A 15,546-nucleotide genomic window follows, 5' to 3' on the forward strand; every position below is an offset into this window, starting at 1 on the left:
TGTCACCTCTCACTGTGTTACAAATCCAATGCAGCAGCTGAAAATATTTGAAAAAAGTGCACAAATGTATAAAGCTTTCATTTTTCCATTACAAAGTGTATTGTCCTGCATGTGTTTATTGGCAACATATACAGGATCAAACATTCAGGGAAGACACTTTATCCAAAACAAACATCTAAAGAAAATAAAACAATTTTGGGTCAGTCAATACTTGACTAAATGTGGTCATTCCACTAAATGTGGTCATTCCACTAAAAACAATTGTATCAATTTTCTTTAAAAATACAACAAAAGGCCAAAAACATGACAAACCATAGTGAAATGTACGATCTCATACGTATCAAAGTCTTTAGTTACTTCTACGTTGATAGGTTGGTTTTTGTTTATTCGAAACAGGACTTTTGCTTGGGAATAGTACATTGCGGCAATATTTCAGAACTGTATTTGGACCACAGCTGGGTTTACTCAGGAACTGTAGTCAGGTAGAAAAGCCAATAGCAAGCTATAGAACACTCACACACTGGAGAGATGTCAGACGTAGTATTAAACACTGACACACAGCAACTGACAGCCTGAATGACACCCTAACTGCTAGAAAGATGGTCTCACAGTTATCAACTCTTCCACAAAATGTGATTGCAGAACAGTGTACACCTCGCTCAATAATATCTATACACACACCATATATCCCTCCTAATCTACGACCTCGCCCTCATCCATTCACTAACCAGCACTTCCTTTCATTCACTCACTCCCAATCAGTCTCCCTCCCTGTCTCAAGTCAAGTCACCACACAATAACAGGCAGGCAGTCAGCCATACAAGGCTGGGTTGGGGGTTGTGAATGTATCTGTAAGAGGGGTAGAATCACCCCTGACCTTTGCATGTCTCTGGTGCACGAGGTAACAATGCGCTTCACCACTGATCCAGGATCAGATAACTCCCAACCCTAACCATTATGAGGATGAACAACTATCGGACCCTGGGTCAGTGGTAAGGGATCCTCCTCAGCTCTAGTGATGCTCTCCCTTCAGTCATCAGTGCTCTCCAGCACGCTCTGGCTCAGAGCCAGGTCCCAGTAGTGTTCTGTCCCGTGCTTCTTAAAGTGTTCTCTAGCCATGTTCTCTGTAGGACACTGCTTAAACTTCATCTCCCCGTAGTTACGCTCCTTAGCCGTGCCCTGGGAGGAGGAGGAGAGGGGACAGATGGAGGCAGGAGAGAAAACAGCAGGGGAAGAAAGAGAAAGACAAGATTAGATCAGTCTATACTGTGTTACCAATCAATCCATTTTAAAGAAGCCAGTTGTCCAAGATGAACATGATTATTATATGAAGCATGCATTACACTCCTGGAGCGTTAGTGAAATAAGATGTCATGGTTAACCACTCACCTCCCAGACCAGGCTGCATCTGTTGTTCTTCTTGGTCTCATCGTCTGCATCTGGATCTGACAGACAAGAAAGGAAAAGGATTCAGAACCAAAACAACTACAGTGAAATATTATGTAATATAAACAATAATAAAAAGCGTGGATCATCAATTAGATTCAGCTATGGGCCCATGTTTTCTTAAGCAGATGGTCAGGGGGGCAGAACATAATTACAAATCATTTGCAAATTGACCACAAGAAGCCCATACAGATATAACATTTGAATACAACATTTTCAAACCATGCTTACATTACGATCACATAGTGGCAAGAAACAGTATGTGAACCCTTTGGAATTACCTATATTTCTGCACAAATTGATCAAATTTGATCTGATCTTCACCTAAGTCACAACCATAGACAAAACAGTGTGCTTAAACTAATAACAAATTGTATTTTTCTTGTCTATATTGAATACATAATTTAAACATTCACAGTGTAGGTTGGAAAAAGTATGAACTCCTAGGCTAATGACTTCTCCAAAAGCGAATTGGAGTCAGGAGTCAGCTAACCTGGATTCCAATCAATGAGATGAGAGATGTTGGTTAGAGCTGCCCTGCCCTATAAAAAAAACCTCACAAAATTTGAGTTGGCTATTCACAAGAAGCATTGCCCGATGTTAACCATGCCTCAAACAAAAGAGATCTCAGAAACCTAAGATGAAGAATTGTTGACTTGCATAAAACTGGAAAGGTTCACAAAAGTATCTCTAAAAGCCTTGATGTTCATCAGACCATGGTAAGACAAATTGTCTATAAATGTAGAAAGTTCAGCACTGTTGCTACTCTCACTAAGAGTAGCCGTCCTGCAAAGATGACTGCAAGAGCACAGTGCAGAATGCTCAATGAGGTTAAGAAGAATCCTAGAGTGTCAGCTAAAGACTTACAGAAATCTCTGTAACATGCTAACATCTCTGTTGACGAGTCTACGATACGTAAAACAGAAAACATGAATGGTGTTCATGGGAGGACACCATGGAAGAAGCCACTGCTGTCCAAAAAAAACATTGCTGCACATCTGAAGTTTGCAAAAAGTGCACCTGGATGTTCCACAGCGCTACTGGCAAAATATTCTGTGGAGAGATGAAACTACAGTTGATTTGTTTGGAAGGAAGGAACACACAACACTGTGTGTGGAGAAAAAAAAGGCACAGCACACCAACATCAAAACCTCATCCCAACTGTAAAGTATGGTGGAGGGAGCATCATGGTTTGGGGCTGCTTTGCTGGCTGCTTCAGGGCCTGGACAGCTTGCTATCACCGAGGGAAAAATGAATTCCCAAGTTTATAAAGACATTTTGAAGGAGAATGTTAGGCTATCTGTCCTCCAATTGAAGCTCAACAGAAGTTGGGTGATGCAACAGGACAATGATCCAAAACACAGAAGTAAATCAACAACAGAATGGCTTCAACAGAAGAAAATACGCCTTCTGGAGTGGCCCAGTCAGAGTCCTGACCTCAACCCAATTGAGATGCTGTGGCATGACCTCAAGAGAGCAGTTCACACCAGACATCCAAAGAATATTGCCGAACTGAAACAGTTTTGTAAAGAGGGAGGGTCCAAAATTCCTCCTGACCGTTGCGCAGGTCTGATCTGCAACTACAGAAAACATTTGGTTGAGGTTATTGCTGCCAAAGGAGGGTCAACCAGTTATTAAATCCAAGGGTTCACATACTTTTCCCACCCTGCACTGTGAGTGTTTACACGGTGTGTTCAATAAAGACATGAAAACGTATAATTGTTTGTGTGTTATTAGTTTAAGCAGACTGTGTGTCTATTGTTATGACCTAGATGAAGATCAGATTAAGTTGTATGACCAATTTATGCAGAAATCCAGGTATTTCCAAAAGGTTCACATACTTTGCCACTGTATACATCTCGTATGTTAGAAATACGTGAACAGATTTCCAAAAATTACAATCACTTGGCATTGATTTGTTGCTGTTTTTAGTATTTTATGAGCCAGTCAGTTGTGTTGTGACAAGGTTGATGGGGGTATACAGAAGATAGCCCTATTTGGTAAAAGACCAAGTCCATGTCATGAAAATAACAGCTCAAATAAGCAAAGAGAAACGACAGTCCATCATTACTTGACATGAAGGTCAGTCAATACAGAAATTAAGAACATTGAAAGTTTCTTCAAGTGCAGTCGCAAAAACCATCAAGCGCTGTGATGAAACTGGCTCTCGTGAGGACCGTCACAGGAAAGGAAGACCCAGAGTTACCTCTGCTGCAGAGGATAAGTTCATTAGTTACCAGCCTCAGAAACTGCAGGCCAAATAAATGGTTCAAAGAGTTCAGTAACAGACACATCTCAACATCAACTGTTCAGAGGAGACTGCATGAATCAGGCCTTCATGGTCAAATTGCTGCTAAGAAACCACTACAAACCCATAAGAAGAAGAGACGTGCTTGGGTCATGAAAGATGAGCAATGGACATTTTTTATTTACCTTTATTTAACTAGGCAAGTTAGTTAAGAACAAATTCGTATTTTCAATGACGGCCTAGGAACAGTGGGTTAACTGCCTGTTCAGGTGCAGAACGACAGATTTGTACCTTGTCAGCTCGGGGATTTGAACTTGCAAGCTTTCGATTACTAGTCCAACTCTCTAACCACTAGGCTATGGACATTAAACCATGTCGTTTTGGTCTGGAGTCCAAATGAGTTTTTTGGTTCCAACCGCCGTGTCTTCGAGACGCAGAGTAGGTGAACGGATGATCTCCGCATGCGTGGTTCCCACCTTGATGCATGGAGGTCGTGGTGTGATGGTGCTTTGCTGGTGACACTGTCAGTGATTTATTTAGAATTCAAGGCACAGCATGGCTACCACCTAATTCTACAGCCATACGTCATCCCATCTGGTTTGGGCTTAGTGGGACTATAATTTGTTTTTCAACAGGACAATGACCCAAAACACACCTCCAGGCTGTGTAAGGGTAATTTGACCAAGGAGAGTGATGGAGTGCTGCATCAAAGGGGTGTGTCACTTGAGTGGGTTGAGTCACCGATGTGATCTTCCTGTCTGGGTTGGCGCCCCCCCTTGGGTTGTGCCGTGGTGGAGATCTTTGTGGGCTATACTCGGCCTTGTCTCAGGATGCTAAGTTGGTGGTTGAAGATATCCTTCTAGTGGTGTTGGGGCTGTGCTTTGGCAAAGTGGGTGGGGTTATATCCTTCCTGTTTGGCCCTGTCCGGGGGTGTCCTCGGATGGGGCCACAGTGTCTCCTGACCCCTCCTGTCTCAGCCTCCAGTAGTTTATGTGTAGAGGGGCTAGGGTCAGTCTGTTATATCTGGAGTACTTCTCCTGTCTTATCCGGTGTCCTGTGTGAAATTAAGTATGCTCTCTCTAATTCTCTTTCGGAGGACCTGAGCCCTAGGACCATGCCTCAGGACTAGCTGGCATGAGGACTCCTTGCTGTCCCCAGTCCACCTGGCCGTGCTGCTGCTCCAGTTTCAACTGTTCAGCACCTGAAGTGCTGACTTGTTGCACCCTCGACAACTACTGTGATTATTATTATTTGACCATGCTGGTCATTAATGAACATTTGAACAGCTTGGCCATGTTCTGTTATAATCTCCACCCGGCACAGCCAGAAGAGGACTGGCCACCCCTCATAGCCAGGTTTCTTCCTAGGGAGTTTTTCCTAGCCACCGTGCTTCTACACTTGCATTGCTTGCTGTTTGGGGTTTTAGGCTGGGTTTTTGTACAGCACTTTGATGTATCAGCTGTTGTAAGAAGGGCTATATAATTAAATTTGATTTTAACAAATGACCTGGCCTCCAATCACGCGACCTCAACCCAATTGAGATGGTTTGGGATGAGTTGGACAGCAGAGTGAAGGAAAAGCAGGCAACAAGTGCCCAGTGGAAACTCCTTCAAGACTTTTAGAAAAGCATACCTCATGAAGCTGGTTGAGAGAAAGCCAAGAGTGCCCAAAGCTGTCATTAAGACAAAGGGTGGCTACTTTGAAGAATCTAAGACTTCAAATATATTTTGATTTGTTTAACACTTTTTTGGTTACTACATTATTCCATCTGTTATTTCATAGTTGTGACGTCTTCACTATTATATTGCAATGTAGAAAATAGTACTAATAAAAAGAAAAACCCTTGAATGAGGAGGTGCCCAACATTTTGACTGGTACTGTATATATAAATTAAATTCTCACCATCTCTCTTGGAGTTGTGTTCTTCCCATTTGATTCTGCTCAACATGAGCCTCTTGAACTTCTTCTGGGCTTTGGGACCTGAGAGAACAGTACATGCATGCTCATGTAGTTAACTCTGGGGTAAAGAAGAACCCATTTACAGCAACAAGTCATAAGAAATGTTATGAGATTATCATGAGTAATTCATGGTAATTAAAGGCAACTTGAATGGTTCAGGCTCAGTGAAAGTAGACCCCATTTAAAGAGACTAATATGGTCCCTCTCCTCTCACCCCCTCCCCTCTCTCACCTCCCTCCACCACCACCATGTTGACGTCTCGGTGTAGCACCACGGTGCCAGTCAGGTACAGCTGGTTGGCGTTAGCTTCCACCTTAAACTTCTTAGCCGGGTTGTGGAGGTTACGGATCCTAAGGGAAAACGAGGGGGTGAGCGAGCAAGTACAAATGAGTAGGAAAGGCACACGGACACACCAAGCCATAAATAGTTACATGTGCACAGAGACTTACCTAAACACTATAACATGCACACAAAACCTTACGCTATCCAGAGACAAACCCTAACTCACCTATAGACTGAGATGTGAACTCCAAGACTCAGGTCCTCTTTCAGCTTCTTCACCTTCTTCTCTTTTCTCTGCTCGGTTGTGAGCTTCCGGGCTGCATTTGCCTCCTCATGGGCCCTGAGGACAAACACACAGACAGATGGTTATGGTGGGAGAGGACAGAAATGGCGAGTCAGGAAGTGGGTGAAATTGGAGCAGTCATAGATGGGAGGCAGAAAAGAGGGGGGAGAGAGAGCGAGGAGAAATGGGTTAATAGATGAGGGAGGGGTAAGAGAAAAGAGGGGAATGTGTAGTGGTTTGACTTACTTCTGTCTCTTGGCCATCTGTGCTCTGACGTGGGCCTCTACCTTAGTGGGATCCTGTACTGCCTCTGTACCCAGCACTCTCATCAGGTTAGAGATGCGCACTGACGAGACAAACACACAAGGTCAGAGATGCACTGAAACGGGGAGGAGAGGAACACAGGCCTCAAACAGGACTACCACTCAGTAAAACTTCAAATTGAAGAGAAAAGAAAAGCAGCATTACTTCAACAGCCCTGGTCTCTATCCTACCTTTAGGTTCTGGGGGGGGCATGAGCCCCAGTCGGACCTTCTCCTGAAGCTCTTTCTGTCCCTCCCTGCGAGTCTGTCTCCTCAGCTTCTTCTGTTCCTTCTTAGTCAGGTACACTCCCAGAGTCACTCCTGGCTTGTCTGTGTCCACTGGAGAGAGGAGACCAACACTTAGAGCTGCCTTCTCAAACTGAACAGTAATCTATTCCTCTCGGTCAGGTTGTCAACAAGGCGGCATCGTTCAGAAACAGACATCTCTTTTCCATAAAATATGTTTGAATTTTCAAACTAGTTTATCTGGAAAGGCAGATAAAGGGTTTCTATCAAAAACCAATCTCTTTGTCATGTGAAAACAGAATCCTAGTCATTACTCCACACGCTTAATTAGGTCACTTTTGTTTTGAGCCGACTTCGCCGTGGGCTTGAACAGGTCCCCTGGGTCACACCTGGGCGGCAGCCCCGTTCCAAATAGAACACAGTCAACTTTCAGCCCATGCAAAACACGCCTAAACAGGCAGCCGGGTGAGATGAATCTAACCCACTGACTAATATCCAGGAGCCCTTATTGGGAGCTTGACATAAAAGTAACATCAAAGAAGGGATGTGTGTGGTTACCTGGGGGGCTGATCTGAGCAGGGTGCTCCACCAGGTTTGTGACTCCAAACAACTCCATCGCCACAAAATTGGTCTCTGTGGATCTGAGAGAGAAGAGATGTGATCAGCACAACAAGAAATCTGGAAAACGGTGGAGGACTTATGACAATTCTTCAAAAGGTATACAACTTGGATATAGATGTTAGGATGACTATATTGAGCTAGTAAAGTGGGGATTAAATGTGTAAAGACTCACAGGTCAATGTTGGAGGGGAGGATGTACGAGTCCCACCACTCAATGATGGGTACCTGCCCGTCCCCCAGCATCTTCTTGGGGGCAAAGAGGGCCAGCTTGGTGGAGGCCTGGATCCCAGTCTTCTTGGCTGCCTGGGCGATCTCTGTCTGCAGCTTCTCCAACTGGGCCTGGACAGGTGACAGAAGTGGTTTTGGTTGTTTAATTTCCATTTTGCAGTTAATGTTACACTCTACAAATAGTTTTTTCCTCTCTGTGTATTGATCAATTGTTGTGAAACACTTTCAAAATAATAAAAGGCTATGGTGAGAGGTGAAAGGTGACGGGTCAGATTTGGTACCTTAGTTCTGATCCTCTGGGCGATCTTCTCAAAGCGTCCCTGCTCATGGAACTTGAAGCCCTTCTTGGCTCGCTGGGCGGGTGCTATGTTAACACGCCCGTCAAAGTAGATAGTGGACTCCAGGTCCTCGCCAGGCTTCTCCTTCAACTGCTGTCGGAACTGCTCCCTCTTCACCGCACGGATATTAGCTGTGGATGGAGAGGAGATGAATGAACACAGTCAGATATTAGCTGTGGATGGAGAGGAGATGAATGAACACAGTCAGATATTAGCTGTGGATGGAGAGGAGATGAATGAACACAGTCAGATATTGGCTGTGGATGGAGAGGAGATGAATCAACACAGTCAGATATTAGCTGTGGATGGAGAGGTGATGAATGAACAGTCAGACAGGTGACTGAAGATCGGGGAATAGAGCATGCTGATTGTGACAGTAGAGGAGAGTGTTGTACCTTTGAGGGTGGGCATGCGGTGTGTTAGCTCCACCTCGTTGCCGCTGGCATCCACGGTCCGACCCATATCATCAAGAATCAGAGGGGCCGGCTTGTTTGACTCACGGGCCTCCGCCACCTTCCTACACCCAACACACACACAAAATCAGATGACATATATGTGTTAAGCATCCCTGTAGTATGACATGCATTTGTGGAAGTGTCTAAAGTTGGGTCTGTGGTGTATGCTATACTCACGGTGGTGCTATCCCCATGGCGTGTAGGTTGGCCAGCGCCACCAGGTTATGAGGTCCTCCAGTGTTCCCAATGGCTCCCAGTATACCAGGCTTCATGGCTAACTGCGACTGGATGCGGGCCTGCAGCTCTGCAGCCTTCCTAGCCTTCTCGATGGCATCGTTCATGAAAGTAGCTGCCTGGGAGGGAGCGATGGACTGGGCCGAGCCCGAGGAGGGGGCAGAGGGAGCGGGGAGAAGATGAGAGGCGAAGGGGGGGTCTGGCTGGGGAGTGGGCAGGGGCAGCCTCTGGAGGGGGACAGGAGATTGTGATGAGACAGTAACAACACAAGTACACAATATCTGTCAGACATCTGCACTTTTCATTTATAAGGAGGGGAAAAGACAGCCAATCCTTCAAGAGAGGGAGAGAGTGGAGGAAGATTAGTCTCACCTGCTGGGAAGACACTGGGACGAAGCTCAGCTGTTTCTTCCTCTCCTCTATCTGTCTGGTGGCAGCCTCCATCATCTGTTTGATCTGAGAAAAGAGAGAGGGGGAATGAACACATTGATTCATTTCACAAGGATCGTGACACGTCTGTATGTGAAGCAGGATCTTGGTACATGTGTGTTTCATATGGGAAACAGTGTGTATGTGAGTCTCTCTGTGTGTGTGTGTCTGGCTACCTGTATCTTAGTGAGCATGACAGGGCTCTCAGTAGGGGGTGCAGGTAGGACCTCTGGTTCCTCCACCTCCTCGAAGCGGGGGACACGTTTCCTCTTCACCGGCACACCATCTCCTGCCTCGGGGACCTCCCGCCTCGCACCCACCTCCACCTCATCACCAAACACATCCTGGGGGAACATCAGTAGGTGGCAATGGCCTGAGGCTTAGCCAGAGGCACAGCCAAGCAATCTAACCAATGCAATGAGTAATTTAAACAACCTCCTGGGGAATATCCACTCACTGTTTCCTGCTCCCAGGGGAGATATTTATGACACTAACATAATAAAGATTAATCCTTGAGACAATAACTTTCTGTAGATAAACGAGTTACTGAGTTGAAATCTCTGATAATGGTAGAAACTCACCTAGCCTATCATTTACACCGATTCAAACCCTTCTGATATCTGTGCCATCTCCATGGTCTAAACATGTAGGTAGCTACTGGCTACAGGTTAATGTGTTCCATCTCCATGGTCTAAACATGTAGGTAGCTACTGGTTACAGGATACAGGTTAATGTGTTCCATCTCCATGGTCTAAACATGTAGGTAGCTACTGGTTACAGGATACAGGTTAATGTGTTCCATCTCCATGGTCTAAACATGTAGGTAGCTAGCTACATGTGGTGTGTGGTGAGGTCTACCTTCAGGTCTCTCTTGCGGTTCCTCTCCCCAGCACCCTTGTTCCCACGGGAATTGCGGCTCTCCTCCAGGGCCTCAAACAGTCTCTCCACGAACCCACCGGCAGACTCATCCAGGAATGGACGCAGCTGGTCTAATGGGTCAAAGGTTAGGAGTCAAGGGTCAAATACAACATTTAAAGACTGCTGAACAGTTATCTATTTGAGTCAGACCCACAAAAAAAAACAGACGTTCTGGAAAAATAGGCTAACAAAACAGATAGACAGCGTACAACACAGCTTTTCTGCCATAATTTCAGTGTAACATGTCACACCAACTGCCCTCATAATCCCCCTCTCGCACACCTGTGGTCTTCCTCTTGTCCAGGCCCTTGCCTACACAGTGCAGGGCCGCAGTAACGACAGTAGGCTCAGAGAACCCCAGCACCTTCTTCACGGTCCGTTCCACCCAGGGCCGTAGCTCCTCCACCTCCCGTTTAGGAAGAGACATCGTCTAAAACACAATGGTAGTCGGTAAACAAACAAACACACAGAAACATACAAACTTCTTAGCTAGCCAAGTAGCTAACGTTAACCTTAGTGGCATGGATAGGTGATCAGCAAAGTTGACAAACAGACCAGTGTCACCTGTATCTGCCCAGCTAACGTTAAGTTAGCTACTAAAAGTTATGATTAGTTTGCTTGCCAAGTTAACAAACATTTGCTGTTTTTGTTTCCCTTGCCTATTCACATTTCACCTGTCAACACAGATTTTTGCCAGTGTTGGCTAACTAGTTAGGGCTCAACTACTAGCTAACTTGCTAGCTGTCTCAACTACTAGCTAGCATTGAACTCTTGTAGCTAGCTAGCAAGCTACAACTGTCTGATTCCCCCGTGCGGTGAGATCAACTTACCAACCAGACGATTTCGTCCTTACCAGGTAAATATATCCTCTTATATCAATTATATTCTAAAACATTAATATTAAAAGATTGAAATACATAATAAATCCAAGCCGCTGTGAACAAACTTTATGTTAGCGCGGCGTTCACACGACGTTCTGAATTCAGAACCCGGAAGCGGAAGCACGTGAGGTATCTTCTTCTACTGTTAGTACTTGTTCGTTGTTGCCGCCTATCGTAAATCAATCATAAAATCAATGCATGAATAATAGTTTTGATTTATTTAACTAGGCAAATCAGTTAAGAACCCATTCTAATTGACAACGACGGCCTACCAAAATGCCTCCTGCGGGGACGGGGGCTGGGATTAAAAATGTACAATAAATTATAGGACAAAACACATCACGACAAGAGAGACACCACAACACTAAACAAAGAGAGACCTAAAACAACAACATATAATGGCAGCAACACCACTAGCGGTACTGGGGGGGGGGGGGGTTAGTGCCCCTGTGACAACAATTTTGGACCTCCTAAATGTGGATTATGAAATAATTTTTACATAACAAATTTTTGCTATCGTTATTTGTTTAAATCCGTTATTAGAAAGTGGCAACGCGGAACACTCATTTAACCCACACATTTTCTAGAGGGACGGCTTTAGGCGGAACACAACAGTATCGTACCACATGCAACTGCAAGTTTTTTTCTATTCAGAAGTTGTAAGAAATTCCGCACGAATATTATAGTTCAAGCACAAAGAACGGAATATAGAGGCGAGTAAAATTGGTAATATGTTGTATTTGTATTAAATGCATTACAGAAGTGTAACGTAAGATCAGCTTATCTTAACCTGGCCGTTTGTTACTTTGTGGCAGTATGAAAAAGGATAAAATATATGATCAACAAACTCATGGTGCTGAGTGTTTTTACTTAAACCACACGCATTGTAACGTAAAACGGTTAGACATAAAGGTAGTTACCTAACAAGTCAGTTATTTTAAGTAAATGAATTAATACGCGTGGTCCCCATTGCTTTTGCTCTTTAGTTTTCACCAAAAATGAAGAGAAAGAAGGACATCATGATCTTCCAAAGAAAAGACAAGGCAGACAGTGAGACAGAGCCAGATGGTTCAGCAGTAGAGAGAGCAGAGAGCAGGAAGACCTGTCCATTGGAGAGACTGAGAGTGAAGGCATAGTAGAGCAGGAAAGTGAGACAGATTGGGGTAGAGACTGCGAGTGAAGGCATAGTAGAGCAGGAAAGTGAGACAGATAGGGGTAGAGGCTGCGAGTGAAGGCATAGTAGAGCAGGAAAGTGAGACAAATTGGGGTAGAGGCTGCGAGTGAAGGCATAGTAGAGCAGGAAAGTGAGACAGATGCTGAGAGTGAGACACCAACAGAGGAGCCACGTGTGTCCGCAAGCAGTGGACCGTCAGGTTTGTGATGTTGAATAAATCTGTGGTTGTAAAGCAGTGCAATTAGTCCGTTTAAATGGTGTATAGAAATGAGTCGGTTTGTGATTGAAATGAATTCTTATTTAACATGCTGTTGGGCTTGTGATATAGATATCAGATGGATTTCAGAAGTTGCCTGATGGCAATGGTATATCTCAAATTACCCAAATAGATACTTTTAATTCTATATATTTTTCTTTGGCAGATATCAGCAAATCCTGAGAGGGGCCAATGATGAACATATACCCAAGAACTCTGATGGGGGACCGGAGGAGGAGCTTCAAGGCGGCCTTGTACCATATCCACCCCTGCCTTGAATATTCAAAAGAATCAGACTGTGTTTTGTTACGTCTGCAGGCATTTTAGCCCTCCCAAAGTCTGACTGTATTTGATTCACATTTGGGTTTTAACAACTGGAAGAAGGCAACTTACAAAGAGGGGGGATTTGCAATTCATGCAAGTTCTGAGCGGCACAAACAAGCAATGATTACATGGAGAGACTATCAGAAAGCTGTAAAAAGTAATGCAACACTGGTAAATGCCCTAAACAAGGAACACAACAAACCGGTTCAAGAAAATGGGGACAATATTAAAACAATAAAGTACTACTACTTACAGCCACACAAAACATTGCACAAAGAGGACACGATGAGTCTGCAGAGTCAGATAATAAAGGGAACTTCATGGCAATCCTAGAAACAATAGCTAAGCATGACACAACTGTGAAAAAAAGGTTGACTTCCATTCATAATGCAAAATATACAAGCAAAGGGATTCAGAATGAGGTTCTGAGGTGTTTGGCAGACATGGTTTGAACAAAAATTAGAGAAGTGAAAAACAGTGATGTCTTTTGCATAATGGCAGACAAAACAAAAGATGTAAAAATAAAAATATATATATTTTTTAAAAGGATCAGATATCTCTAGTACTCAGGTACTATTTCAGTGGAGCTGTCCATGAGAGCTTTCTCTGCTATGAATCTGCTGATTGACTAGATGCAGCAGGGCTTACTGACAGAATCATAAACATATTAGAAAGTCATGGTCTTGAATACAAAAACAACCTAGTAGGCCAAGCATATGACGGTGCTTCCGTTATGAGTGGCGAGCATTCAAGAACAAGCAAAGCCTTTTACATCCACTGCAGTGCACACTGTCTAAACTTAGTTTTAGTGGATACAGTCAAAGCTGTCCCTGAGGTCGGACAGGTCTCCTTACTAGAAAGACTTTACGTCTTCACATCCGGGTCATATGTGCATCAAAAATGGCTTAGCATACAAAAAGAGATGTACCCGGGTGCACCTAGAGAGCTTCAGAGACTAAGTGACACTCACTGGGCATGTCGATATATGGCTCTACGTACTATTATGGATAGATTACCTGCAAGACATAGTCCAAGAACGCAATGGTGACAGATCTGTTGAGGCACGAGGTCTGCTTGCACAGATAGATGTACAATTCATTGTGTGCCTTGTTACACTCCATAAAGTGTTTGGAGAAGCAACATTTCTATCAGATATGCTACAGTCTTCATCACTTGACCTGTCAAAGGCTGTTGATTTAGTTGAAGCCTTAGTTCAGACTTTGAATGACTACAGGGATGAGTCATTTTTTGATGACCTATGGAATTAAGTGTTGAACACAGCTGAGCAATGTGATACTGCAGTACACCTCCCTGCAAAACGACCAAAAAAGCTCTCAATTTAATGGAGACCGTGTACTCAGTACAGTGGGTCAGATTCAGAACAAGAAAAAGGCCGTTTTCGTACAACCCTTTTCTACCCTGTTTTAGATCATATGCTCAATGAGCTTAACAGAAGGTTCCCTAACAAACACTGTGACATAATGAATGCCATCCAAACTCTAAACCCTACAAATGAGTCCCTGCACTAAATCTGATGAAAACGTATCTCAGGTCCACAATGTCAGGTGACAGATTAAGAAATTTGGGTGTATTAAGTATTGAGTCAAGGAGGACAAAGGCCTTGAGTCTAGATGAATTTGCTGATCTTTTTGCAAAAAAAAACCACAAAAATATGTTGTGCAAATGAAAATTATAATGGAGATGCAAATAAATTGTTGAATGATTACGAACATGGTCTTTTTCCTGCTAATGCCTGCAATGCAGTGAAGAAAACAATATGATTACAATAACGTCTAATGTAACTGGCCCCAGCTTGGCCACCCCAGTTGAAATGGTCTAGAACCGCGACTGAGCAACACATGAAAACAACATGATAGCAGCACAAAACACGGTACAAACATTATTGGGCACAGACAACTGCGCAAAGGGAAAGAAGGTAGAGACAGAAATACATCACGCGAAGCAACCACAACTGTCAGTAAGCGTGTCCAAAATGTAGTCTTTGAATGAAGACTAGCTGCAGCGAACTGAAAAGAGGAGCGACCCAGGGGTGTGTGTGCTTTGGGGACCTTTAACAGAATGTGACTGGCAGAACTGGTGCTGTATGTGGAGGATGAGGGCTGCAATAGGTTTTTTTAGATAGGGGGGTGAGGCCAAAGATAATAAAAAGAGCCTATGCTGCAGGCAGAGTACCTTCATCAAAATACAGATTTTCCAGAGGTAGTCTACAATTTTACCACTCGCCGTGTATTTGACACAGATGATTGTCTTGTTGCAGCAGTTTGTCACTTGAATACAAGAGTGTGTTCAGTTCGATTGAACCTTTGCTACGTTTCATATAGATTTATACTGAACGGCACGTTCCCCCAAAACGTTCAGATCAAATGTGTCACATTCTTTGGAAACAACAGGTGTGGACTAACAGTGACATTCTTTCTTACGGGCCCTTCCCCTATATTAGTACCGAGTCGATATTCAGGGGTATATCGACTCGGTATCAGGGATATTATCAGGGATATTCAGGGGTATATACGGTCATTGAGGTAGATATGTACATAATGTATAATGGGAATAAAGTGACAGATAGTAAACAGTAGCAGCAGCGCTGGCTATGTGATAAGTCTAAATAAGTTAGTGCAAAAAGGGGCAATGCAGATAGTCTGGGTAGCTATTTTATTAACTATTTAGCAGTCTTGTGGCTGGAGTCTTTGGCTGTTTTTATTGAACAGACTTTGAGGTATATTTGCTCCGTTTTTGTGGGTTTGGCTGAAAGCAATGAGTGACATATTTAAAGAGAAGCCAATCATTTTCATCCACAACCCCTCCCCGTATTTTAATTGCTAATTCATGACCCCCGTTTCCGTTTAATTGAACGTTAAACTACTTTTTTTTCGTACTGAACGCAGCCCAGTAGTAGGTAAC

At 43.8% G+C, this 15,546-nt stretch overlaps 1 protein-coding gene and 1 long non-coding RNA gene across 2 annotated transcripts; one reads left to right on the forward strand and one right to left on the reverse strand.

The window, feature by feature from the left end:
• Positions 1-75: 75 nt before the first annotated feature.
• LOC139388491 (U4/U6 small nuclear ribonucleoprotein Prp3-like) lies at positions 76-11,007 on the reverse strand. Its single transcript, XM_071135192.1, has 17 exons — positions 10,820-11,007; positions 10,272-10,419; positions 9,930-10,060; positions 9,248-9,415; positions 9,015-9,098; positions 8,586-8,869; positions 8,349-8,470; positions 7,897-8,084; positions 7,560-7,726; positions 7,325-7,407; positions 6,713-6,859; positions 6,465-6,564; positions 6,162-6,275; positions 5,885-6,003; positions 5,597-5,674; positions 1,390-1,445; positions 76-1,179 (listed from the first exon to the last, which is right to left on the reverse strand). The coding sequence occupies exons 2-17, from the start codon at positions 10,414-10,416 to the stop codon at positions 1,030-1,032; spliced, it is 2,136 nt and encodes a 711-aa protein (XP_070991293.1). The 5' UTR covers positions 10,417-10,419; positions 10,820-11,007; the 3' UTR covers positions 76-1,029.
• Positions 11,008-11,485: 478 nt separating this feature from the next.
• Positions 11,486-13,317, forward strand: LOC139405735 (uncharacterized). Its single transcript, XR_011633902.1, has 4 exons — positions 11,486-11,583; positions 11,857-12,000; positions 12,157-12,243; positions 12,467-13,317. It is a non-coding gene; the product is annotated as an uncharacterized lncRNA (long non-coding RNA).
• The last annotated feature ends 2,229 nt before the right edge of the window (positions 13,318-15,546 follow it).

The sequence above is a fragment of the Oncorhynchus clarkii genome, chromosome 3 (assembly GCF_045791955.1).
Source record: "Oncorhynchus clarkii lewisi isolate Uvic-CL-2024 chromosome 3, UVic_Ocla_1.0, whole genome shotgun sequence".
Lineage (NCBI taxonomy): Eukaryota > Metazoa > Chordata > Actinopteri > Salmoniformes > Salmonidae > Oncorhynchus > Oncorhynchus clarkii.